This window comes from Pseudopodoces humilis, chromosome 20 (assembly GCF_049639895.1).
Source record: "Pseudopodoces humilis isolate 2021_Gansu_Grassland_sample_001 chromosome 20, ASM4963989v1, whole genome shotgun sequence".
NCBI lineage: Eukaryota > Metazoa > Chordata > Aves > Passeriformes > Paridae > Pseudopodoces > Pseudopodoces humilis.
This window is the reverse complement of record NC_142219.1, coordinates 10,543,136-10,568,434: the sequence shown is the minus strand read 5'-3', so window position 1 is coordinate 10,568,434 and position 25,299 is coordinate 10,543,136. Positions and strand designations below refer to the sequence as shown.

The window sequence follows — 25,299 nt, the reverse complement described above, 5'->3', positions numbered from 1 at the left end:
TGATGAAATGGCATTTTAATTATCATAGCCTCCAGCGTTGTCACTGAATGAAGAATTATACAGAAAACATTGTTCATCTCAAAAGTATTTGCTGACTTGTGAAGATAAAATTTTATGAGCATAAGTTAATAAAATTCAGTGCGTAACCCTGGCCATGTTTAATCCATTCTAAAATACCATTAAATTTGTTTTTCTCATAGCTGTGGAGTTTCTGAGTATTCTTTTAATAGACGTGTTCCACTATTTATTCTCAAATCCAAACAATGCAAAGCTTTCCCTTTGCGCAAGGCTGGATCAGGGAATGCTTCCCTCTGAAATCAGAGTTAGAAACAAGACATAAACACAGTGTGGTTGTCCTCAGGCTGCTTCCTTTGGTGTGAGTTTAGCTTTAACCATGGCATGAAAATAATGTGCAGTGAACTATATTGTGTATAACCTGAACATTTATATGGGCACTGGTTGTAAGTGCTGAGTTATTATGTTGTATGAGTTTGCAATTCACTATATTGATCTTCATGGATGCCTTTTAGGCCTCCATTCCACAGCATGGTAACTAAAGGTCATACATACAAAGAAAATTCAATACTTAAAAGCTTAAGATTGTCTTTATGTGTTGGCCAACATCATGAGCAAATAAGATGCCTGTTTTTCACTTTTACTGTGGAGATATGTGGAAGTTATTCATGGTAATTACCCAGAGTAGTTTCTAATTTCTTTAAAGCTTATTGCAACAAGTATATAATTTCATCTAAAAGAGGCAGTCTGTCAGTGATGTTTAATGCTGAATTTCTGTAGTAGAAGATTCACATTTGTGTTTATATATTAAAAGAAAGTATTTTAAATTGTGTGTCTGGTGGTTTGGTAATTATCTCTAAATTGCTTTTGAATTGGGAATGGGATGAGTGTTTCTTAAACTCTCTCGAATCTTCAGTTTTTATTTACTTAGTGATACTTAATTTGGAACAATAATGTAATTCAATTATCTTTGTTCCATATCCATAGCCTTGCTGAAATTAGGCATTTTGGTTGGTTTCAGAAATATTCAGTTAGGTCTTTTGTAGGATAAGACTAATGCAATTAAAGTCAAGTATTATTTTTGTTCTTTTCCATTACTTTAGCACAAGTTATGGAAGACCTGTTGGGAGTTGCAGAGTGACTTCCAGAGCCTCTCCTTGCCTGCTGTGTCCCCTCCAGCACGGAGGCCTGTGCTGTGTTAATGTTCATATTTCCATGCTTTAGACACAGAGTGTTACCTTAGGAAATCAATCAGATAAAGCTGGGTTTAAGCTTCCTGCTGAAATGTCCATCAGTAATCCTGCACTGCCTGATCTGCAAGGTGGAATAAGGAAGTGATTGTGTGGGGTTTAATAAATGCATGTTGCTGCTTGTTGTGAGGTTTGGGCTTTGGTTTCTTGGGGTTTCCTCCCCAACTAAATGAGCCTTGACTGCCATATTTCCACTTTGAAGATGTAAGAAGTGTTGTGGAAAACAGGTTACTGATTTTACCTGCAGAGTTTTGCAGTAGCTACAATTGAAGCAATTTTAATGAGTTTGAGGGAAAAATAGCCCTGAATCTGGTGAGTTCAGAATAAATTACCACAAGGCTTTTGAATTGTCCTTTGGTGGTTGTACAGGTTTTTCATGCTGCAGCCTTGAATATAATAAGTTAATTCACAAGCTACAGGTTTTGTGTTCTAGATGAGACAAGAACTTCAGAGGCAGCTGCTGTGATTTGTCATCCAGTTCTCTATTTCTGTTAAAATATGAAAAAGAATTAACAAACAGCACTGGAGAAACGGACATTTCACAATGACAAACCTGCCTTCTTTTTCATAATTCCAGGGCATATTCCCTTGTGGATTCCAGTCAAGTGTCTACCTTCCTGATTTCTATTCTCCTCATAGTCTACGGCAGTTTCAGGTAAGATATTTTTTTTTCAAGGTTCTGTAAAGTTTTTATTTTTCAAGTAAAAATATTGCAAGTGACTGAATACAGTTTATGGCTTTTTGTTTCATTGTACCTTTGTCAGACACAGCCAACGTAAAAAAACTATTTGCTTCTGAGAAGGAAATGGAAAAGGAAGAAATAATAGTGAGCTGGCATTTCTGAAAGATGTCATTGTTTGTCATGGTACAAGTACATATAACTTAAAAGTCAGTCCTTGAGGACAGCTCAGTAAAATCCTATTTTAGAGAGTAGAAAAGGATTGTTGAGACAGATAGAAGGTAATGTTCTCAACAGCAGAATTTTCTATACATTAGCCAGTGATGGTAGATTGAGAATGCTCTCCTGTCCCGTAGAACGGCGATCCCCAGGTCCCACTGCTGTTTGCTCGAGTGGCAGTAACAGCTTCCTAGAGAAGTGGGAAACACTGTCAGTGTTGGATTCCAGCAAAGCATCTGAGAACTGCTGCAGGATGAGTTTAAGTCTTCAAAAATCAAATTTTCCTCATTTTGGGAGACTTGAGTGTAGTTTAGAGTAAACACAGTTATCCTTTTTGACTTGCATGCTGTATTATACAGTTTGTTTTGCTGTAGTGGCACCTAAGGAATGGGGCTCATACTGACATATTAAAACAGTATAATCACAATATGGAAGTATTATTTTTTTATTCTCAAATATAGCACGTTTTTCTTTCTGCTTCTTGAAGAACATTGCTTCATTTCACAGCTCTGATAAAAAGGCCTTATACTCACTGCAAAGTCTCAGAACTGCTGTGAGTATTCCTGAAATAGATGATGGCTGTGCTCATCCATATGATGTAAGCTGCAGCTGTTTTATGTTAAGAGGTTTTATATCACTACTGTAAGTTAATAAAGTCATATAGTGAAAGAGCCAGTTTTTGTACAAGAGCTGTCTGTTGTTGTTAGCGAGCGTTAGGTAACAGCACTGCTGGTGAAGTTAAAATAGAAGGCTTTAGGAAAACAAAATCTAGAGGTGATCAGAATAAAAAAGTAATCAAAGATTGTATTTGTTTAGTTTTTCCTTGAAGTTTTGAGTCAGATTAGCATATAGTTGAGGGACTAATTAAATTTTAACTATTTGAATTTATGCAGTTGTTCAAAAAGGACTTATGCATCTGGCTGCAAGAAGCCATAGCATTTATTAAAACTCAATTATGAAAACCTACTGCAATATAAAACAGCAGGAGTGTGTGAACTTAAATTGCTTGTCTTTCTTGGAGCTCTTTGTCCTTCAAAATTTTCCCTGATGTTTGCCATCCTATTCCTGTTGGTACCGACACATGCTCTTAGCATTTTGTCCTATAGTTCACATTTAAAACTACTCACCTAGCAAGGACTGCGAACTCCAGAACAATCTGACTCACTGGATGGAGTAGTGGGATGGTGATGGATACAAATCCATGGAGGAAATGTCCTGTTGTAGTCTTTTGCCTTTGCCTGTATCCTGGGTCTGTAACCCACCATGGGAGTTACAGACCAAAGAGGGGTCCCAGAGTTTTAAAATTACTTTCCTAATTAATTTCCTATCTGTGGTTTCTTCAGCAGGTTTCTGAGCTGAAGCCCACTGTTGTGTTGGGGACTTGGACAAACTGATTCTCTTTGATCAGTGAACGAGGTCAAAAGCAGTTTTCTTATGGAAAATTGTGCAGTGGTGTTAACAAAGGGGTGTGAAATACAATTAAGTTATTTAAGAAATTGAAGTGTGGTAGTAAGTTACAAAATTATATTCATCTGGAAATTCTTAAAATAGTAAAATGAAAACTTCTGACAAAGCTGATGATTTTTCTTAGAAGACTGATGTGCTGGAAAGGTAAAAGTTACAGCTTAGGGTGCTCATTCCCATCTGTCAGCAGTGGTATGTTCATCTGGATTTGAGTGCTCATCTCCTGCAGAGCTGTTGTAAAGCAAGGAAAAAAATAGCACTCCTTATTTAACCTTTGTGTTGCAGAAGGTGGCTTTGGTTTCTGATTTTCAACTGAAAAGAAGCAGGTAGAGTTATTGTAGTATTAATGGCAAGGGTCTGAAACAGAAGTGCGGTAATAGGATCAGAAAGAGTTGGGTGGGTGAGTTATTAGGATAAAATCTACGTGTGTGGTGGATCTAATCTAAGGCAGGCGGCATCAGGGAACAAAGGAAAGTCTTGGTCCACTGTCCTTATTAATAAAAGTAGCATTTGTCCAAAACAAATGGGAAAATCCCAACTCCCCAGCATACTCAGAAGAATGTCTAATAAATGGTGAGTAAAACCCAGAACCAGAACAAAGTGCAGTGATAGAGTTGAGTTCCCCTTCTGTGACTGTGCATGAACGAGCATTTCCTGCTTGCATTTGTGCCGGGTCAGGAGTTTTAGCTTCCAGCCCTTTTGAATGTTTCTCATGTACATTCTGACTGCTCTCAGTCCTGGAACTTGACATGCTTTTATTATTGGCTGCCAAAGGGGCAAGTCTAATCCTTTAAACCATTAGGAGCTGTAAACTGGAGCATGCAAGTAGATGTGTTAGTTGTGGATTTTTAAAGACGTGAGCTCAGCTTGAAACAGGTTGTCTCCAAGGGCAAGACAGCCACCTATTCTTGTCCAAATGCTTCTCTGTGACTTAAATGTTTGGGTTACTTTGCAGGTAACAGCTAAATCTGTTTCTATCCTATCACATCCCCAGACATGGGCTCTCAGCTTATGTAAAGCCAGATTTAACCTAGAATCTACCTGTTCAAATACCTGCTTTTGAGCCAAACCAAGAAGTGTGGGATGACCCTGGGGCCTTTTGTCTCCAGGCTTTGGGTATCCACAGTGTGGGTGTGAGTAGAAAGTAGCTCATGTGGTGAGCCCAGAGTGTCCTGTGAACATGGTGTGCTGAGGGTTGCCTTTCCAGCCTGGCATTCCCATGCTCCCAGAGCTCTCTGATGGGTGGCTGTCCTCACTGGTAGAGCAAGAGACAACATCTCAATAAATTGCATCTATCTATAGACAGATCCTTTCGTTCCTGTTGTCTTTGTTGTTTGATAGGAATATCTCCTACAGGGTTTCCTGGAGGCATTTCTGCAGTGATCCACAGTTGAATCTGAGGTTTGCAGGCAGTGCCCTGCCAGCAGCTTACTCATTTTACTCATTCCTTTGACCTCAGCGTAACCCTCGGAGGGGCTCCCTGTGGGAGGGTGACTCCTTGCTTTGAAACCCTGCTCTGGAAATGCAACCAGCTCTGAGGACCCACAGAAGAAACAATGGAGCAGTTCAGTGCCCCAGGGGAGATGCTGACTCAACATTCCCTTTGGGATCCCAGGAGAAACTTGAACAAAACAGAAAATGTTTCCCAGCTTGCCATATCTCTATAGCCCAGTAGTTCTGAGTTTATCTTGTTTTACAGTAGGATTTTTAACTTTCTTGGAAGGTGTTTCAGTGATCGCGTCTCAATTTTTTTTAATATGTTAGTGATAATTTGTGGCAGAGGGAAGAGCTAAATCATAAAACAGTTGGAGATTATTCAGAGGTTGGCTTGGAAGAGCAGCTGTGTTGTTAAGTGAAAGTAATTTCCTAATTTATGCTTACTTTGGAGGCAGGGATATTTATAGGTAATAATAATTGCTGACACTATGGCAGTGAAAAGAGAGGGGCTGAGGTTGTTTATGAGCAGTAGATCTAATAGGTTTTATTTCCAGTTTTCTCTGCTGATAGCAATCCCTTAAGTTATGAGTTGCCTGATGCCACTGGGAGAATGATGGTGTGAGGTTCTTGCTAAACTGTGCTAATTCAGAGGGGAACAAAACGCTGCACTGAGAAAAGAATTATCTTGTTTGCCTGAGTCTTGGACCAAGTCCTGGAGAGCTGTCAGCCTCCTTCCAGATTTTTATAGCTTGAGAGGAAAATTATAAAGCTACAATGCATAATGGGGAAAAAGGGAATGTGAGTGAAGGATGGAGGCACTCCAAATAAAGGGCAGAGCAAAGAGATCTTAAGAACAAGCTAAGAACAACAGATTAATGTGTTAGAATTTTGGTGTTCCCCATTGCCTCTGTGTATTTTCCATAACTCTTTAGCTGATGATCCTTGATCTGTGTAGAAGCATTGTGGGTCTGAGGTGGAAGCTTCCTCATGTTTTGCCTGACACAAAAAAGCTGCTTTAATCTCATAACACTGTTGGGGAGCACTTGCTTAATAGAAGCAAAGAAAACAAACCAGTTCTGTGCTGGAAGAGCCTTTTTCTTGGCTTTGTTTTATGGAGTGAAGCTGCTCAACCTCTCTGTCTTTAATACACCACGTGTGTCTTGATCCTATAGACCTGATTGTGCCTAATTCCAGGTTCTGGGACTGCAGCACAGACTTGCTCACCTGTGCACTGCAGGAGATGATCAATGCACTGCAATAAAATATCTGTGACACCTCTAGAATAGTTTAGAAGACCATGGTGTATTTATTACTGGTCTGATAAATGAATAGCATTTGTTTGCTTTATGTAACTGAGCTAAGCTAAACTTGAAAAGAAGTTTAATGCCTGTTGACCTGGAAGTATTTATTGAAATACTTGGATGCTGCTGTAGGCTTAAGACAGGAGCCGTACAGTGGGAGATGCACAGTGCTTCTGGTGGTTCTCTGTAGCTTGTTTGAATAAATCAATATGCAGCTAACTTGTGAATACCTTACATGCATCAGAATTAGAAACCGTCATGGTAAACTTGATTGCTGGTATTTTTGGTAAAAAGCACATCAAATTTAACAATAGAAATTATTGCTGGTCAAAACAGACCTTAAGTGAAATTCCCCCTTTTCAGAAAGTTATGTCAAATGTGTTAGAATATAATTTGGAAGTTGTATCAATGTGAAGGACTGTGGCAAAAGGAGTAGAATACTGTGCTAAATTGGAACTTTTTAAAAGTGTTTATATCAGCATGAAAAGATGAATTAATAACAGCTGACCTGGGTACTCAGGGGAGTGTTGTCAGCTCCTATGGACTAACAGAAGTGTATCAATTTGTACTATTTATTCAGAGTTTCCTCTAGTCATTTGTTCTGTGCATGTAAAATGTATATCTGGTTATTTTCTAGGCTTTGCTGAAATTTTTTTCAGTGAACTAAGAACTTACATTTAAGACACTTAAAAGCTAGTTCGGGTCACTCATAACAACATTTTGAGGAAGGAAATATTATTGTCTTAAAAATGAAACCTGATAGTCAAATTTGAATGAAAAGGAACAAAATTGAGAACTTGGAAAGAGTTCAAATTCACAAGAGAATTGAAATATTCATTGTGCTTCCATTGTGTTCTACACTTCCCAGAAATCAGGTAACAGCAAACATTAGCACAGATATTTCACACTCCCCAGTGTAGACATTGTGGTGACCAATGTCACTGTCAGAATCTGGGATGTGGGGCCTCATTTGGAACTAAGCACTTGAGTTATTTTAATTTCCCACTGTGTCTGGTGGTGTTTCTAATAACCAGCATTCCAGGGCTTTTCTAGGGGGAGGCTGCTGTGGCAGTGGCAATGAGACTGCAGCTGATGAGCCTAAACAGGAGTTTGGAACTCATCTGTCACATTTGCTTTGTTCCCTGCAGGTCTCTGAACATGGACTTTGAGAATCAAGACAAAGAGAAAGACAACAGCAGCGCCGCTGGGTCTTTTAATGGCAACAGCACCAATAACAGTAAGGGTCAGCTTTACTCCTTACCCTTTTTGCTCCACCTCAGTGCTGCACCTCCTGTTTCACCTGTGTGTGTGTGTGAGCTGCTGCATTGCAGATTCACCTGATCCCAGGCTGTGTCTGGGACTCCCCACTCGCTGTGCTCTGACACTGCTGTCCAGGGTCACACCCATGGAAGCTGAATTTAAAACATCAACATAACATTTCCATGAGGCATAAAAATTGCACGTGGCACAATTTGTCAGGTTTGTCTGGAAATGGAAACAGCTTTACTTTTAATAAAGCCACCCCACAGTTAGGAGAAGGGATTTTAATTCCTTTTTGCCTGGAGCTCATTGCTGTGGTGTGTTGGCCAGTCTGTAAGCAGGGAGAGATCGGGGGTGCACTCACAAGTACCTAAGGAGGACTCACCTTATCAGTAGAGAAACTGAAGCAGAGAGTTCACATGGCTCTGGGCAACAACAAATATGTGTCTGCACACTGTCTATTCAGAGTGGGATTAACATGTCAGCTCCTGCATGGTGACTGTCCCTTCTGTAATCTATAAATAGGTTCCAGGCAGCTTGGCCATCTGACATGCACAGCTTTGCAGGTAAAAATATGGAACCGATCAGTTGAGTAGAACACGGTGTGCACAGAGGATTGCAGATTCATACTTGAGTTTAACTTAAGGTGATTGGTAATCCCTTATTTTGAGAAAAGGCTCTAGAATGAAATAGTTTCCCAGAGTATAGAAGACAGGAGTGAGAAGGCCTGTGCACGAAACCCTGAATGCTAAGCTTGTTTTGTTTAAAGCAAGAAGTGTAGCTTTAAAATGATAAATGAAATAACATAAGTTGTATGTGTCTCTTGCTGGTTTTGTCTTTTCTAATGTAGACTCTTGCAATTTAAATAGTTGTCAGAGCACTGCTTCTGTTGGCAGCACAGAGCAGAGAGGTTACTGTGTTTGGTGATACAGCAATGAGCATTTGAAGCTTTTGGCATCTGGGAAGGAAGAGAAGACAGTCTGGGGCTGGGGAATAAGCACATTAAGGGGATTAGCTGTCAAAATGATCAGAAATGAAATGAAGAACTCTGACATTTAATGCTGCAGGCACTAATTCCCAGATGCCAAGGTGGTGTGTAGTGTGTCATTTCTGGATTTTTGTTTTGTTCGGTTTTTCCCCTGGGAAGTTGAAGGGCATGTGAATAAATGTGCTTTCTCAGAGCAGGAGGGATCAGATATAAGTCACAGATTAGAATTTTTGTGTCTTCACACTGTCTTCACTGGACTATCTACATAGCACTGTACCTTAATGGACCAGACCTCAGCAATGTAGAAATCCCAAGTGACTGAGTCCTGCTTTTTATTTTTAAAATTTATTGTGCTACTTAAGTTTAAGAGTAATAGATCATGACATGAACTAATAAATTGCATGACCATGTGCAAGAGTCATGACTTCCATGCTTTTTGTTAAGCTTTTCTTTTATGAAAATAGTTGAATATTTATAACAAATACTAAGTTGTAGTTGAGTGTATTTCATGTGTGTTTGATGTTTTTAAACATAATCAGATACATTGGTAATTGAGTTGTACAGGTACCCTGTTACTGATGTTACTTGCCACTCTTGATAGGAAAAAGTAGAATAAGACACATTTTCATACAGAAACACAATCTGTGTGTATATTTACTTGCCTGGATACGTCTCACAACCTTATCCTTCAAGTCCTGGGATAGGTAAAACCCCCTTCATAGAGCAGTGTTTAATTGTTTTGGGATAACACAGTTGGTGTCAAGCTGCTTTTACATCTCTTCTAGGTCTTAGTCTTGTATTATTTTCTGTTGGTCACTTACCAAGTGGTTACTTCAGATGTTTCCTATTGTTACTTCAGTTTTCTACACGTAGAAGTGTGTCTTGTATTTTTAATTGGGTTGCTGCATATGCCTTTTTTCCCCCCCAGAGATCAAATGTAGATATAGCTACAGAGAGTGGTTAAGTCTTGGAATTTGTGGGGTTAGGTGGGCTTCTAATTTTGCTGGTAATTCTGAAAAGTCAGAAATACAGCAAAAGTTGTCCTGTCTCATGGTTAACATCCCCAGTAGTTACACCGGTGAGATGAAGGAAGTACTAAAGAATAAAATAACTCAGTATCTCTGCCCTGTTTAAAATTACTGCCAGCAATTAAATGTGAGCCTGAATTCATGTTGGTTTTTAACAAAAAGGCAATTAAGTGCACTTCACTGACTTGGTGGTTTCATAAACAGGTCTTGGGTATTTTTTGAAAACTGTCCTTTATTGTTTGGCTTGATATTATCTCATTATTGCAGCCTGTGATGAAATTTAAGAGCTTGGTGGCCTTCACCCAAGTGGAATTTGAAGCTGTGGCACTCCTTGCATGAGCTGGGTCAGCCTAACGCTGCTCAGGCTCTTGTGTTCAGAGATTAAGTAAACCTCACATATGCTCTGTTCACATTTATGTATCTCAGTGTAAAGTGATTCTAATCCCTAAATAATGCTCATTTTTGTACCTTGTCATTCGTTCTGTCTATGGCACGAGATCAAACTGAACTTTCAGCTCCTGGGTTCTGCAGAGCTTGGCTGTTGCAGTGCACACTCAGCTGGAGCGTTCCTGCACGGGCAGCTGTGCCTGGGCCAGCACTCTGAGAGGGGATGTGCTGTCAGAGCCCTGCCCTGTGCTGGCCAGGCCTGCTGGCCCCGTGTGGCACCAAACACGAGCTCAGTGTCCCCTCTCTCCTGCAGGTATTCAAACCATCGATTCCACCCAGGCCCTGTTCCTGCCCATCGGAGCGTCCGTGTCTCTCCTAGTTATGTTCTTCTTCTTCGACTCAGTTCAGGTTGTCTTTACAATATGCACAGCAGGTGACTAAGTTTTCTTCTCTTTGTAAGGCTTGGAATAGAACAGAAAGTACTGATATAACTAAATATTGTTGGTAAGAATTGTAGTACGTGTCACAGTACATTAAGAAAAAGAGTCATTGGGTTTCACAGTTGTATTTTCATGTCTGTGTAGCTATAAATAAAGTGACAAGTATTATTTGAGAAGTATTTTCCACTTAGAGATGTGCTAAACATACTGAACTATAAATTGCCAGAGGTCTAAACATGCCCAGATGTGTTGTTTTGCATGAAGTGCACTTGTTTATAAATTAGTGCTCAGAATGTACATGGTATTTCATAATTCAAGAGCTCAGAATGTACATGGTATTTCATAATTCAAGTACTTCATGGGAAATAACTTTTGGGACCCTGTCCAGAGACTTCTTTCCTACTTTAATTTTGGTTTTGCTTTCATGCAGTTTTTCTATTTCTGGTCTCACTAACATTTGAATATTAGTACTTCGCACTGCTTGAATTCAGAACAAAATTGAAACTTACCTGCAAATAAATTGCAGATCCTCCAGTCCTGTTTAGCATTTATGTTTTGTCTTTTAAATGCCAGGGCATCTCTTTTTGGAAATTTTTGGCCTATTGATCTTTTTGCAATTCTTCAAGAGACCAGATGCTGTTGAGAGTATCAAGATTCTTCCTACTGCTCCAGATACACAGCAGCTTCTAAAAATTGTACTCAGTCCACATACCGAGTCTGTGAAGATTTTTAAACTCCTGAATACCTCTCATCCTCTCCTACTTCATTGCAGGCCCTGCCCTTATGGTTTAACTCCTGAGCTGTGACAGCCTCTTAAACAGAGCTGATGTAGATGGGTGAAATCTAAATCTCCAGTCTTGAGACTCCTGTCTAGTGCTACATCCTGTAGAGGCCTGTTGACTTCTGCTTTTGTAACTTTGACCTATGACACATATGTTATTTCCTATTAAAAAAATACTTCAGATAGATTCTACTGTATGGATAACAGGGAAATAAATATATGCACACAAATATGTAAGATATTACAAGGAAAGATTTATGACAAAAGAAGAATTTTAATTTGTAGGGATTATTGGTCCATTTATTTTTTAAATGATCTTGGGATTTGTAACTTTATTTGTAACACTTCTGTGTGTAACTAGAGGATCCTGTGTCCCTTGGGGCTTGTTGCAGGTCTCAGGGGACTGGGGGTCAGTGCTCTTGGGTATCTTTAGTCTTGAACCTGGTTTTATGGTATGGTTGTGCTTTTCCTTGGGCTTGCATCAGAGGCTGTCATCAAGCCCAGGATCTCTGAAATGCAAAGCTTCCTCAGAGATGATGGGACCCTGCTGGAGTTGTGAACCTGGGGCTGTGGAACTTGGTCCCTCTGTCCCTTGAGGGGCACAGACCAAGCTCAGGTCATGCTATTTTACATCCTCTATAGCTAGTAGGGGCTGATGTGGGGGACTGCTAAATTACAGCTGATGTCTGGTTTCTTAAACCCCTCTCAAATCTTCCTCCCACAGAGATTTGCCTTTCAGGGAAGAGTCAGGAGCAAGCATAGGTGCAGCAAGCAGCCAAGGCCAGGACCCACTGCTCGGCGGAGGGCAGAGCCCCAGAGCTGGCATTGCCTGCAGACAGGAGTTAAGCCAGGGGATTCCCGACTGAATCATCGGGATTGAGGCTTGGGACTGGAAGCCTGAACAGTCAGGAGCGACGTTGGGAGCGGCTCCTCGCGGGCTCTCTGCATTGCAGTCATTGCAGTTTGACTCTGAGCGAGCCCAGCATGGGGACACCGGGGCTGCAGGGCTCCCTGTGGGGCAGAGCTGGAGGGGAGGAAAGGGGAGGAGAGACTCTGAGGCAAAGAGGAGGCAGGGCAGGGAGCAGGGAGGGCAGGCAGGACTCGGGGTTTCTGGGCAGTGTTCTTTGCCAAGTGCCTCCAAAGAGCTTCTTGGTTCGGTTTGTGCAAAGTTGCCACACTTTGTTCTTTCCCTACTGCTTCTGGTTTTCTTCCCCCCTCTGAAATATTGATAGAACTGTGGGTTTCCATGGTGCTGTTTATATGCAGACACTTCTTAAATTTTCTTTTTAGATCATTTGAGTTGTCCTTGTTTTGTTTTGTTTCAAATCTTCCTCCCACCAGAAGGAAAGATGTGGTTTGACCAAACAAATTTTTTTCCACAGTTTTTCCACAGTTGGCTTAAACTGTGTAGAGAATGGCTTAAGCTGTAAAAGAATGTTTAATTCTTTCCCATCATCTTCATTTGAGAAGAAGAATCCCTTTTAAAAATCAGCAACAAAAGTTTTTAAAGGAATAAGTAGAGGACAGCACGAAGATCAGAACTGCAGCATGCAAAAAGTTCCGAGTGACTTCCATTTTCATTGCAGTCTGTTCGTGCTGCACAGTTTTGGATGTGTGCTGCTGACATGTCTGTGCCTCCACGCCCTCCAGCCTTTTAAATAGTCCTTTAAAAAACTGGAAGGAAAAATGATTATAAATACCAGCAGTTACTAAACATTTTTACAAATGTGTGGGTGGGATAAGTATGCTGCTTGAAAAAGTAAATGTTTATGGAAATAGTCTGTTTGGATATTTATGTATTTTTATCATTCCGTTTTCAAAAATCTAAGGCCCTTTGTATTTAAAAAAAATGAGGTTGCCAGCTACTGGCTTTAAGTTATTTGAAGTTGTACTGTTCTACTAATGAACAGAGTTTTGAGTGAGATGGGGGAAAAATTACTGTCAGAGTTAAAAAGTGGAAAAAAACCCTTTATTATGCTTAGTTAGTCTGTGTCATATGTTGAAAAATTGTAAGAAAACACAACCAGTTTGTAGTAGTTTTGTTTTTTTTTTTTACTCAGAATATATGAGAACAGTTTTTCTTGCTGACACGATCATGAATAGATTTAAGACTTTTTTTTTTTAAGGTTTGGGGATGGGGTGTTGCATTCCTTTGAGAGCTTTCATTTTATTTCAGTCTGAAGGCTCACTGTTGTGCAGAAAACCCTCAGAGCTCTGAGCTGCTCATGCTGGAATAATACTGAGCATATGATAATAGGACATTGTTGCAAGAGCTTTTTCAAATTGGAGAAGCCTGTTTGTGTACTGTAGAAATTAGGTCTGAATGTCCTAATATTACCTTTTCTTCTTTTCATAGTCCTTGCAACAATAGCTTTTGCTTTCCTTCTGCTCCCGATGTGCCAGTACTTAACACGGCCTTGCTCACCTCAAAACAAGTAAGGACTTGAGCAATCCTTTGCTCCTCTTCTTGTGTGTTGTGTTTCTTTCTTTTAATGAGAATTAAAGCATTAACCTCAGGGCTGATGTTTGTGCGTATTTTTTGTGCCAACATCATGTTTCCACTTTGAAAGCAGGAAGCACAGTTTCTGCAAGTCACTCACACTTGCCAGCATGGGAAATGCAATACCATTACAGGGGACTGGATTTCCCAACAGTGATTTTTAATAAGTTTGGTTTGTTTTGGCTGAGATTTTAGAGTTTGGGATTTGGCATTGCATTTTAATGTTTGTTAACATTGGACTCTGGATTTTAATGCTGGCTCTTTTGGAGACTGTAGTTTAACCAGTGGAAATTACAGTTGTTAATGTCATGTTTTGAAACTAATTTTATTTTTTAACCTTGTGATTTGAGTTCATGTTGCTAAAAGCACTGTCTTAGGTGGTGCTAGGAATGGTGGTGATTTCAAAAGAGGTGCCAAGATTTACAGGGTTTTTTCCATCTCTGCAGTTCATGCTTTAGACACAGTATTTGAGTGCAAGGGAAGCTTTTACTTGTTGCTGTTTTGGTCCTATTTGTGGCAAAGGAACTTCCCTTCAGTTGTTCTTGGCATCTTTCATCAGCAGTTGAGCCTTGTTCCAACAGTGTCCATTTTCTGTTCTTTAAATGGAAACACAAAATCTTCCAGCTGATGTTTGTGTGTTGTTCTAGGATTTCCTTTGGCTGCTGTGGGCGTTTCACTGCTGCTGAGTTGCTCTCGTTTTCTCTGTCTGTGATGCTTGTCCTTATCTGGGTCCTAACTGGCCACTGGCTCCTAATGGATGGTGAGTATGTGAACTAAGGGGTTTTACTACTGGTTTGTGCCTGTTCTGACACGTCATTTGCCTGGTGATGATGGGTGAAATTTGCTAATATTAATGGCTTGGCTGCTGAGCTGTGTGACAGACTCCCTGAAGAGCCACTGCCAGGAACATGCCAGGGGAGTGCTTGGAACACCTGTTTTTCTGGTTTGTAAAAGCTTCCAGGGAAGTGCCAGAACACTCATGAAAGATATTCTGCACCTGTGTGGTGTAGGGTGAATGGCCAGATTGAGTTAAAGATGTATGGAGACAGTGGTTGTTTATGATTCATAGCTTGATCCTAAAAATCTGGTTAATTTTTGCTGGGCGTCTTGTTGTTTATTGGTTCCAATGGTCAAATAATTTGTTGTGAGGCAGCTCACAGTAGCTGATTCTCTTTGATCTCTGGGATGCTTACCTTGTGTGGTGAGATGGGCAAAACTGGCAGTCAGCCAGGTGGCTTGAGGTGTGATTTACTGGGTTTTTTTCATTGTGATTGACCTGAATTCAAAGGAGCCTTCATCCTGCCCTCCTGCCTTCCTTGTGCAAGCTCTGGCACTCAATCACATGGTAAACTGATGCAGCTCACTAGAATGGCAGCATACTTGGGTTTTGCCAGCCTATTTTTCTGCTGCTGCAGTGAGATGAATTGGATTATTGTGTAGTCAGGTATGTGCTAAATTTGGCAGAAGGTAAGTGGCAGCATGATGGGATCTGAGGGGATGGAGTGGATATAATAGCAAAGGCATGAAGGGGTAGCCGGGAGCAGGACCTCTGCTTCTCAGCAGTGGCAGGCAGCTAAATTGGCTTAGGACATGGTGTAATGGCACCCTGAGGTCGTGATTGCTTGAGGAAAAATTGCTGCAACAACATTACCTGCCCTTGAAATTGTTTGTTACAATAGAAAACATTCATCCCATTAGCTCCCAGCTCCTCCTAAATAAGGTTGCAGCAGCGGTAGCAGCAGCAGGTCCTTAGCACTGAAACCTCTCATGGCACCATCATTCTTTCCTTTGTAGATGGGCACTATGCTTCATTCATGGTTTGAACTCTTTACAGTCACACCTGTTGTATGGAAGGGATATACCTTTTAAAATACCAGATGGTAAAAATGAAAAAATGCAGACAAAGTCTGTTTTGTGATAAAGCAGAGTAGCCAACCATGAAATCAAGGGTGACACTTGATCTGCAGTAACTGCAAAGCTAAAAGGAGTGTCAAGTGTGGATTTTGGCAGAATCTGAAGAGTTGTCTACACTGAGGTATCAGCAGAAGCATTTAGTTAAAAATAGTTATTTTTGCGAGTGCTTCAGTCTGACATGGTGGACTTTGCAGTAATTCATCTACAAAGCTCTGAGCTGCTGGTGTTTGGCTTTTATTTCTCTTGGAGGTTTTTTTATGATTTACTGAATTGTGTTGGTGCTGTCTCGCTGTGCATTATTTTATGTAGTTTATTAAGGAGCTTGAACTATATACGTGATCCTCCTGCCATCTGTTTAAATCCAATTAAATCACTGTTTGCCAGTGACACTAAACAGGGAATAGCCGTTACTGGCCTTTGTCAGGGAAACACTGGAACTTTAGTCCTCGTCCTGTGCTGCTGCTGGTGGGATCCCATCATCTCCATCTTCTCTGTGATGAGTCCTGGAGACTCCCGAGCCTCCGGGCCGGAGGGAGCGCGGCCGCTGCTCGGGGGGCAGGCGGGAGCCCGGGCCCCGCTGGTCACCTCTGGGCCCCGCTGGGCACCGCTGGTCACCTCTGGGCCCCGCTGGGCCCCGCTGGTCACCTCTGGGCCCCGCTGGGCACCGCTGTTCACCTCTGGGCCCCGCTGGGCACCGCTGGTCACCTCTGGGCCCCGCTGGGCACCGCTGGCCCGGCCCGGCAGGAGCCCCTGTGTGGCCGGCAGAGAATGAACCAGACATTGCTGATCGCGCGGGCGGGGCCGGGGGAGGAGCTGGAGGAACGGGGCGGGGGTTCCTTCTGAGCAGCAGCACATGCAGAGCCCTGGGTGTTCCCTCGGGGCTGTGCAGTTGATTCTGTCAGTGTGGAAGAGCTTTGCTGCTCGAGAGCTGAGGAGAACGCGGGCAATACCTCTTGGTAATCCTTACAACATCGAGGTGTAGCGGTTCCTGCTGGAACAGCCTTCAGTGCACAGATCCTACCCTGCCCCTGCCTGCACAGCTCTTGGCTGAAGTGCTTCTGGAGGCAGGGACGTGTAACAGGGCAGAGTGAGCCCGTGTTGGCTTCAGGGGTTGTTCTGGTGAAGATGCACCTTTAAAGGTGTTGAAATGCTTATTTCTCAGAGCAGATTGTTGGATGAGAACCACCAAGGACGGTCACTGCTCCCTGGTAAAGCCTGGTTAAAGTAAAAGCTTTCCTATATAGTGGACAGAGCTGGAGATGTACAACAGGAATGCTGTTGGATGTATGGAATATCTGTAGCTAGAAGAGTGAATTGCATGGATACCATGGATAGCTGGGAGTGTTCTTATTCCCTTCTTTTAAAGTACACTTTGATCAGATCAGAGCCTCACCTGGTGGTTTGTGGGGGGAAGTTAAAGCCTCCCCAGCGTACACAGTGCTATGTAAACCAGACTCCGCACCAGCAGCATCTTGGAGCTTTCACCTGCTCTGGATGCAGAAGAGCTGGAAAGCTGCCAGAGAGTCTGATCACATATGCAAGAATATTCTTAATCTTCAGAATATCTGTGTACCATAAGGAGTGTGTTCGCAGGGACACTGGAGTTAATTTGTTCTGTTAATTGACAGTTAACTCCTCCAGGGCTTACTTACTCAGCCTTAACCCATTGCCCAGCACTTCAGAGCTGCTGGTTGTGTGGCTGCTCTACCTCTGTCTTTCATCTTTGGCTATGTTTTTAATGATTTGAAGTCTATTTCAGTGAAGATCTGCCTTGTATAGTTTATCAACACTGTGCATGAGCTTGGATAGGGAAGCTGGCTTCCATTTAGAGAAGTCCATTGGCTGCACTTTGGCCCATATCACTTGTACTTGCTCTCAGGCATTCCTGCTCGTTTTTTAAATTCATTAGTGTTTCCTAAAGCATTTGCAAAACTGTGTAATTATTAGCATGTGTATTTCACTACCAGCTGAAAGATTTTTTCCATCTTCTTTTCTACCCAGTATTTGCTCAGTTTGATGCCTTGTGCCTGTGTTCATTTCAGTGAGAGAGAAATGGGGTGTGTGAACAATAGATAGAACTCATACTGGTTACAGAATTTCCATTTCTCATTAATTATAACCTGGAAATCCTCTCCTAAATATAGGCTTGCTTGAGCTATTATTTTATTAACACTGGCTTTAGAGAAACCTCTTTGATTTAAAACAGTCTGTTCCCTTTTATTTGCTCTTCTGCCGAGGAAGTCTGTAACTCAGGCCTATACTGAATTACTGAATGCAGTTCTTTTTTCTTGTGCTTTGCTGTGTCAAAATCTTTAAACCTCAATAATTTGCTCACATTTTGTAGCTAGTTAGAGTTGTGCAGCGTGATTTAGGATACATTTTAATGTCAGTGATCCCGCTGCTTTGTTAAAACTGGCTGCTGTGACACTTGGAGTTGTGCTAAGGTTGCCAGTTCCCAGGAGATAAGGTGGGCTTGGCAGAATTGCTGGGATGCAGCCCCTGGGCACTGCAGGCAGCCACGCTGGCAGGAGGCCCAGGGCATGTTTATCCCTTGAACGTGTATGGATGTGTTTCCCTAGTGAGTGGATGGAAGGTCTCCCCAGCTTTCATGTGAAATGTAAGTGGAAGGTGACTTCACAGCCCCATAATTACAGCCTGAGAATCCAGAGGTTCATTTGTCCATTTTGGCTAAGTCCAGCTGTCACACTGGTGGGCATGTGCATAAAGGATTGGCTTCCCTGCAGTTCCACTTGGCAAAAATGGGATTGCAACTTCTTACAAATTCTGTGTTGTGTTAGACAAAGACATTTTGTTGACAAATGTCTGCATGATTGACTGTAATCTGATTCCAACAGGGCTCCATTATTCCTTGCAAATAGACTAATATCATAGATTAAAGCTGATTTGCTTTTTAAGTTTTTTAAAAATTTGTTTTATTTTAAGTATTTCTTTGAAGGTTTAATTGTAACCAGTAGAAATACATTCAGTTGTCAGTTGAGTATCCTTGGTAGATAAGGCTGGGCTCAAAGAAGCAGGCAATGACACAAATGTGAAGGTTTTTGTTTAAAATCTTGCCTTTTTACCCTGACAAAATTCCCTTTAGTACAGAGAGAAAATCTGAGCTGTGTCATGTTGTTCAGCTCATTGATCTGGCTGAAAACTCACCCTTAGAAGAGATTAGGAAAAAACATACCCATATTTTTTCCCTGACCTTTCACACACATTTTGGTTATTGGGAAATTCCTGGATATCTAAATTATGATGTTTCATGGTATTCAGGCACTCATGCACAGTCTTGCCCAAGCAGCAGAAGTTTGGTTTGAGTGAGTTTTTGTCAGACCAAGTTTAACAAATCACATAATTGTGCCCTTTCTGAATTAAGAGTCAAGGATATTATTTATTTTACACATTTCTTAGAAAAACCAATAGAGGAAAAGTAGAGGTTTGTGTTTGGGGCACAGAGAATTCAAAGTTGTTTTGCTGCTTTTGTTTTACAGTGGGTAGTCAGGGTTGTGCAGGGGAGATGGAGTCTTTAGGACAGAGGGCATGGAAACATTTCTTTGTGGTGGGTGGTGGAAGTTGAGTGGAACAGGCGGCTGTGCCTGCAGAGGGATCTCTGCTTCCATGGGAACGTGGTTGCAGTTGGCTACTGAATGTGTTTTGACTTTGCTTAACCCTGGTGAGAAGAATGTCACTGTCTGGAAGTGATAGACAGTCATCTAGTGCATGCAAAGCTGCACAGGTGCAAACAGAGGTTTCTTTGGGGTCCTGGGGGAGAGATACTGGCTTGGGATTGGTGTTTTTCTGTTTGTTTTGCTATTTTTAATGAACTAATGATGTCTTGCATTTTGTAGCTCTGGCTATGGGCCTGTGTGTTGCAATGATAGCCTTTGTTCGGCTGCCGAGCCTGAAGGTTTCCTGCTTGCTGCTCTCTGGGTTACTAATTTATGATGTCTTTTGGGTAAGTGTTTGGTTTGGTTCTGCTAAAACTGTTTTTATGCTTTGGATTTGTAATCGGCCTTGGGCCAGTGTTAAATTAATTCTACTGGTATGAAGTTGCGGAAATCTGGCAAAGCCCGAAGATTGGCTCCACCACTCCATTCTGAGATGCTGAATTCTACAACAGGATACACAATTATTTCCTTGCTGATACTTGAAATACAGCAGAAATAAGATCAGAATATTTTGACTTTTGCATATTATTAAAATAAATAATAATTTGGACCTCAGATTGTGAAAGCTGGCTGAAGATGGGAACAAGCGTTTCCCCCACACACAGAGCTGTGTCCACAGTGGCACAAGGCACTTGTGCTGGCTTCTGCTTAGCAGTGAAATCTGCAGAACAGGAATGCAAATGCACTTACAAACAGGTTGGCATAAAATCTTAGTGCACTTCTACAAGAAACCTGACAGAGTGTGTTCTGTAGCAGCAAGAGGGGTTTGTTTTACCTTTGCATAACACGGAGCACTGATCCAGGGCAGCACCCACTGGCAGCCAGAGTTTCCAGTGGGATGGGCTGTAGCATAAAAGCCTGTTGGAGACAAGGGCTGCCTCATTCCATTTATGAGTGAGCACCACGCTCACCTCTTTGTTCTGCAGCTTTCTTCTATTTTCAGGGTGCTGTTATCTGCTCTTGTCATCCCACACTATCCACTTGTCCACACAGATCCTTTGCCAAAGGATCTCAAGATATTAATCAATATCTTGATATCAGAAAGAATATTCCAGTTATTCTTGAGGATTAATAGTGTAAAAAGCTGTATCTGAATTTTTGAAATACATTTTGCCTTTTATCATTATATACACAATGTACGTAGGAGGAAAATGTCCTTTGTTTTCTTGAACAGCAAAGCAAAAATACATTCAGCTTGACTTGCTGTTTAATTGCAGCTTGTAACTTCTGATTACCTTGCTCTGTAGGTCTTTTTTTCTGCCTACATCTTTAACAGCAATGTTATGGTGAAAGTGGCCACACAACCAGCTGATAACCCCCTGGACGTGTTATCCCGGAAACTTCACCTGGGACCAAATGTAGGCAGAGATGTTCCCCGTCTGTCGCTGCCTGGAAAACTTGTATTCCCAAGGTAAAAGCTTCTTTTACTGTAGTCCATGAGAAACATTTTCCCTCCATATACATAGTAGTACTAATTCTGTTGGGAAATCCCTGTTTAGTCATTCCCTCTTCATGCTGAAGAGGAATATAATGAGCAGTGAGGACTGGACACTTTGCTCATGCATAGAGAAAAGACCCTGATTGGGGTAAAAGATGCCCTGTTAGAGCAGGATACACTTCTCACTTGGTGAGAGTTCTGCAGCCTGATGATTGCTAGTGTGACCTCACACTTAAAAGCAAAAGATCTGAGGTTTATTGTAACATCAGAATACCAGATTACTGCGTAATTGCAGATGATTGGGAAGGGTCTGGAAACTTGATCTAAGCAAGGGTGGTTTACCAGGCAAGTGCAGTCTGAAGGGAGATTATTCCACATTGTCCCTGCTCCAGGTGTTCTCTGATGGCTCAGATCTGTAAGCCGACATGCCCAGGGCCTGGTGGGGCAGTAAGCTCAGTGCAGCAGCAGTCAGGCAGTAAGTTTTGTTGGGGTATTACTCTGTTCTTGTTTCTTGAGATGTTGAGATGCTGAAATTACAGAGATTAGAAGTTGATTGTCTGCAATGATAAAACCAAAATTGTTTACTTTGTTAACTTTGTGATAATTTGCCTTCATTTTCATGAAAAATACCTTGGATTTAAGATAATGGATGATTTTAGTTTGTAATCTTTTTCACAATTGGCTCTTTTCTGGGAATCTGGCAAGATTGTAGTTTTCTGTTTTGTGTCCAAAATGGGTGTACTGCCTTTAGATCTGCATGCACCAGGATGAAGATGCACTTCAAGGGTAATCAACAGTCAGATCAAAGGGCCAGCTGGTCTCTCCCACCAGCGCTGAGGAGGGAGGGGACTGAAGTACTGGGTTAATGGATCTGTTTCAGTGAGTGATTTAAGTACAAAAGCAGCTTAAACTACTGAGAGGAGGAAACTGGTTTGGAGCAATGTCATCTTTGCCCAGATGGGTTTCTATAAAACTGAGGTGGTGAAGAAATCACTGAGGAAAACTTCATTAGCCAGCATTGGGTTCATGTGCAAGTTTGCCAATAGAAAGAGGGGCAGTGCCAAATGAAGCTCAAATCCACAGCGGATGAGTCTCAGGTTTGTCACCTTTTGTTTTGGCCACGAACCCAATTCCAGTTGCTCTTTAGTTCCACAGGCAGCCACTTCTCCATGCTGGGGATTGGAGATATTGTGATGCCAGGGCTTCTGCTCTGCTTCGTCCTGCGTTACGATAACTACAAAAAACAAGCCAACAGTGATTCCTGCGGTGCCCCGGGACCAGGGAACATCTCTGGGCGTATGCAGAAGGTTTCTTACTTTCACTGCACACTTATTGGCTATTTTGTAGGTGAGTAATTAGTTCAATATTAAGAGCTGCCTAAGTGAGCAGATGTGGGATTATTGTAGTAGGTTTAAAAGATGATGAAAGCAAGTGTAAAGAGGATTTGAGAGGATGCTTGGTTATGTTCTTTTTAATCCTCCTGTCTGTTTTTATTGGCATGGTCTACGGAGAAAAGCCCTTCTGTAGTCTTCAAGAAGGGCTTCAAAAAGACTATAGTATTTTTCTTTTTGTAGTTGTTGTATTTTATTTAAAGGATAAAAGAGAATATCAGTGTTTTTGTTAGCACTTGCACTTTGCTACACTGGCATAAAAAGTGTTGTAGCTCATACCTGAGTGATGGGAAAAACATGGAAGTTTCCAGATGAATTATGCTGTGCATAGTACATAGCAAATTCAAGTAATTCACCTAGGCAATGCCTGCATTTTTGTATTCTGATCCTGACATAGTAGTACATACAGAAAATCATCAATAGTTACAACTGGAATGCTGTTTATAATTTGCTGTAGGCAGCTCTTTCCTGCCTAATATAAAATAGGCTTTTCTCTCCAGTCAGGGCATGCGTGTGCATGTCCTGACCTGCCATGGCCCTTCTGAGGCTGAAAAGGGAAGATCATTTCCTACCAATAGCCTTCCTTCCCCCACACCTTGATTTTTGCCCCCTACATTCCCTTCCCTGTCCAGGAAAGTCATTCCTGATGTGTAGAGCCCTTACTCTGAGCCCCAACTGCTCAGGCCAGGGGCCACAGACCAGCAGTCCCAAGAGCAGCATTTCAGTGCAATGCACTCATCCCCCCCCATCACCTTTTGTAGTATTTTGTCTGAATTATTCTTGGCTTAGTCTGAGATTCAAAACTGGACCAAGTGACTCAACACAGCCTAATATTAAAATAGAATAATTTTTCACTGTTTTTTTTTTTTGTTTCAACTGTATTCAAGAAAGCAAAACACAGAGAAGTGCCTTTCCTCACCTGTCTCACAAAATGGGGGTGAAGGAAGCCTCAGTGGATGAAATGCTGAGAACATGAACCAGTGCAGCCTGAAGATATTTATAGTAACTTTTTTCTTTTACAGGTTTATTAACTGCAACAGTAGCTTCTCGTATTCACCGGGCAGCCCAGCCTGCCCTGCTCTATTTGGTACCATTCACTTTATTGCCACTCCTCACCATGGCCTATTTAAAGGTAAGAGGGGAGGATGCGGGCAGCAGGGAGCTGTGGGCCAGCTGGCAGCAGGGTCACTGTCCTTGCACTGGGCAGCAGCTCTGGGGATGATGTGTGTCCCTGCCAGCCCTGGCCCAGTCTTCATTTCAGAGGACTGAGCAACTGAGAGATGAGTTCATGAAATAGAAGATCATTAATGCACATAAAGTACCAATAATTCTAAACTAAATAAATTCTGAAATATTAAATTCTGTTTTAATTGAACAAGTGAATTTGTCCTTGTCTAGTTGGTCATGAAATACCATGTGCACAAAGTTTGAACAGTGATTGGAGAGGCAGAACCTTGCTTGCCTCTTCCAGTCACCTGTTCTGAACAGAAATTGTAAAATTTCCCTTTCATGTTCCAGGGCTGTTGTTGGAAGCACATATCTAACACTCTGCAGAGCAGAACATAAGTAAGGGCAGGATTTTCAACCTGAGTAATTATTTCCTTCCCATCAGAAACCTATTTTGAGTAAATCTGCTCTAGAAGTGAGACATTCTGGCCTGACAGGAAAAGAATTTATTTTTGCTATCTGTATTGTAATATGCAAACCAGTGGAGAATGGCTTTGCTCTAAGATTTGTTTGCAATTGTGTGTCCATTTTAAAATGTGAATTCTAAGCAGAGTTGAGAGTTTCTGAGGGCACGGTCCTTGTGCTGTTTCCCTCCCTAGGGCGATCTACGTCGCATGTGGTCTGAGCCTTTCCACTCCAAGTCCAGCAGCTCCCGTTTCCTGGAAGTATGATGGAACGGACAGGAAGTGACCTGAACTTCTGCCTTGGTCCTTTTCCCTTTAACTTGTGGCTTTGTTGTCTCCTAAAGCTGGACTGGCTGGTACTTGGGAAGGTACCAGTGATGGGACATGTATGAAAGGACTTTGTATTAAAGGAGGGAAAGAAACAAAAGCTAAAATCCCAGAGCTCCGCGTGACTCCGTATCTCCCTGCAGATGTGGAACTGGGGACCCTTTGTGCAACTGCAGCCACTTTCCTCTTTTCCTCACTCAGATGGATTAGTACCAGACTATTACCTTTGTGAGAGAGGAAGAGACAGACTTGAAACTAAAAACGGCTTGAAGTCGTTCAAAAACTTGTGAACACTAAACGCAAAAACGGTTAAGCAAACTGAGGCTTCTTCAGAGAACCCCTCGTGGACATTGGGACCAGTTTCCTGCGGGACTTTGGTTTTGAAAAGAACTGAGACAGAAGGTCTTCTGTCACAATACTGGGTTTTTTGATTTATTAAATATTTCCTGTGGTGTGAGGTTACTTATTAAATCCACAGACATTGAGTGACTTCTTGCAGTATACATATAAAAATTTGTTGTAACAAGTTACATTTCCACCCAGATGTCATATTGCAGTGAAAAAGGGCACGATTTTTATACATATATATATACACACATATAGATATATATATGAATAAATAAAAAGGAAAACCTGCTAAGATCATGCTGTGTAGCAGACAGGGGCTTGCTGTAATTTTTAGCATGTAGCGCAATTACTCTGGCTTTATGTATATGGATCTACAATGAGCTGCTGTTTTTTCCCCCCACCTATAACTGAACCTGCAGTTTAAAACCAAGTGTAGTATTTGTACTGGTTGTACCATGAATTTTAGGGGATATTTGATTTGACCAATGTAGCAAACTAGGGAAGAAAAAAGTTCAAACCCAGCCCTGTGTGTCTGAGGGGGGAGGAGGTGGGGGTGTCTTTTTTCTTTTTTTTTCTCCTTTTTTTTATTTTTTTTTTTTACAAACAGCTCCCTTGCAGGTTTTTAGTAGTTCCTTCTTGACCAGTGCATGTATTATAGCAGCAAATGTCTTTGTGCTTTCTGATCATAGTAATGTATCACTTGTAAATACATTTTTTCTATTTTCTATTTTTTTGTATTTTTGCATTTTGTTTCATTAGTGTGCTGTATTTTTCCATGCCCCTGCCCCTCAAAGAAAAAAAAAAAAAAAAAGAAAAACTGTCCTTTA

General features: G+C 41.5%; 1 protein-coding gene across 2 annotated transcripts in view; it reads left to right on the top strand.

Annotated features, from left to right (window-relative positions):
- SPPL3 (signal peptide peptidase like 3) overlaps positions 1–25,299 on the top strand; it is a 56,149-nt gene extending 30,850 nt beyond the window's left edge. Inside the window, exons 2-11 of one of the 2 annotated variants that reach the window (XM_014253770.2) lie at positions 1,843–1,920; positions 7,514–7,608; positions 10,342–10,461; positions 13,606–13,684; positions 14,397–14,509; positions 19,518–19,624; positions 20,585–20,748; positions 21,923–22,122; positions 23,189–23,298; positions 23,993–25,299. In XM_014253770.2, coding sequence (XP_014109245.1) covers positions 1,843–1,920; positions 7,514–7,608; positions 10,342–10,461; positions 13,606–13,684; positions 14,397–14,509; positions 19,518–19,624; positions 20,585–20,748; positions 21,923–22,122; positions 23,189–23,298; positions 23,993–24,064 — 1,138 coding nt within the window. In that variant the 3' untranslated portion in view covers positions 24,065–25,299. The remainder of the gene's footprint in view (positions 1–1,842; positions 1,921–7,513; positions 7,609–10,341; positions 10,462–13,605; positions 13,685–14,396; positions 14,510–19,517; positions 19,625–20,584; positions 20,749–21,922; positions 22,123–23,188; positions 23,299–23,992) is intronic. The other variant, XM_014253771.2, reaches the window with a different exon arrangement.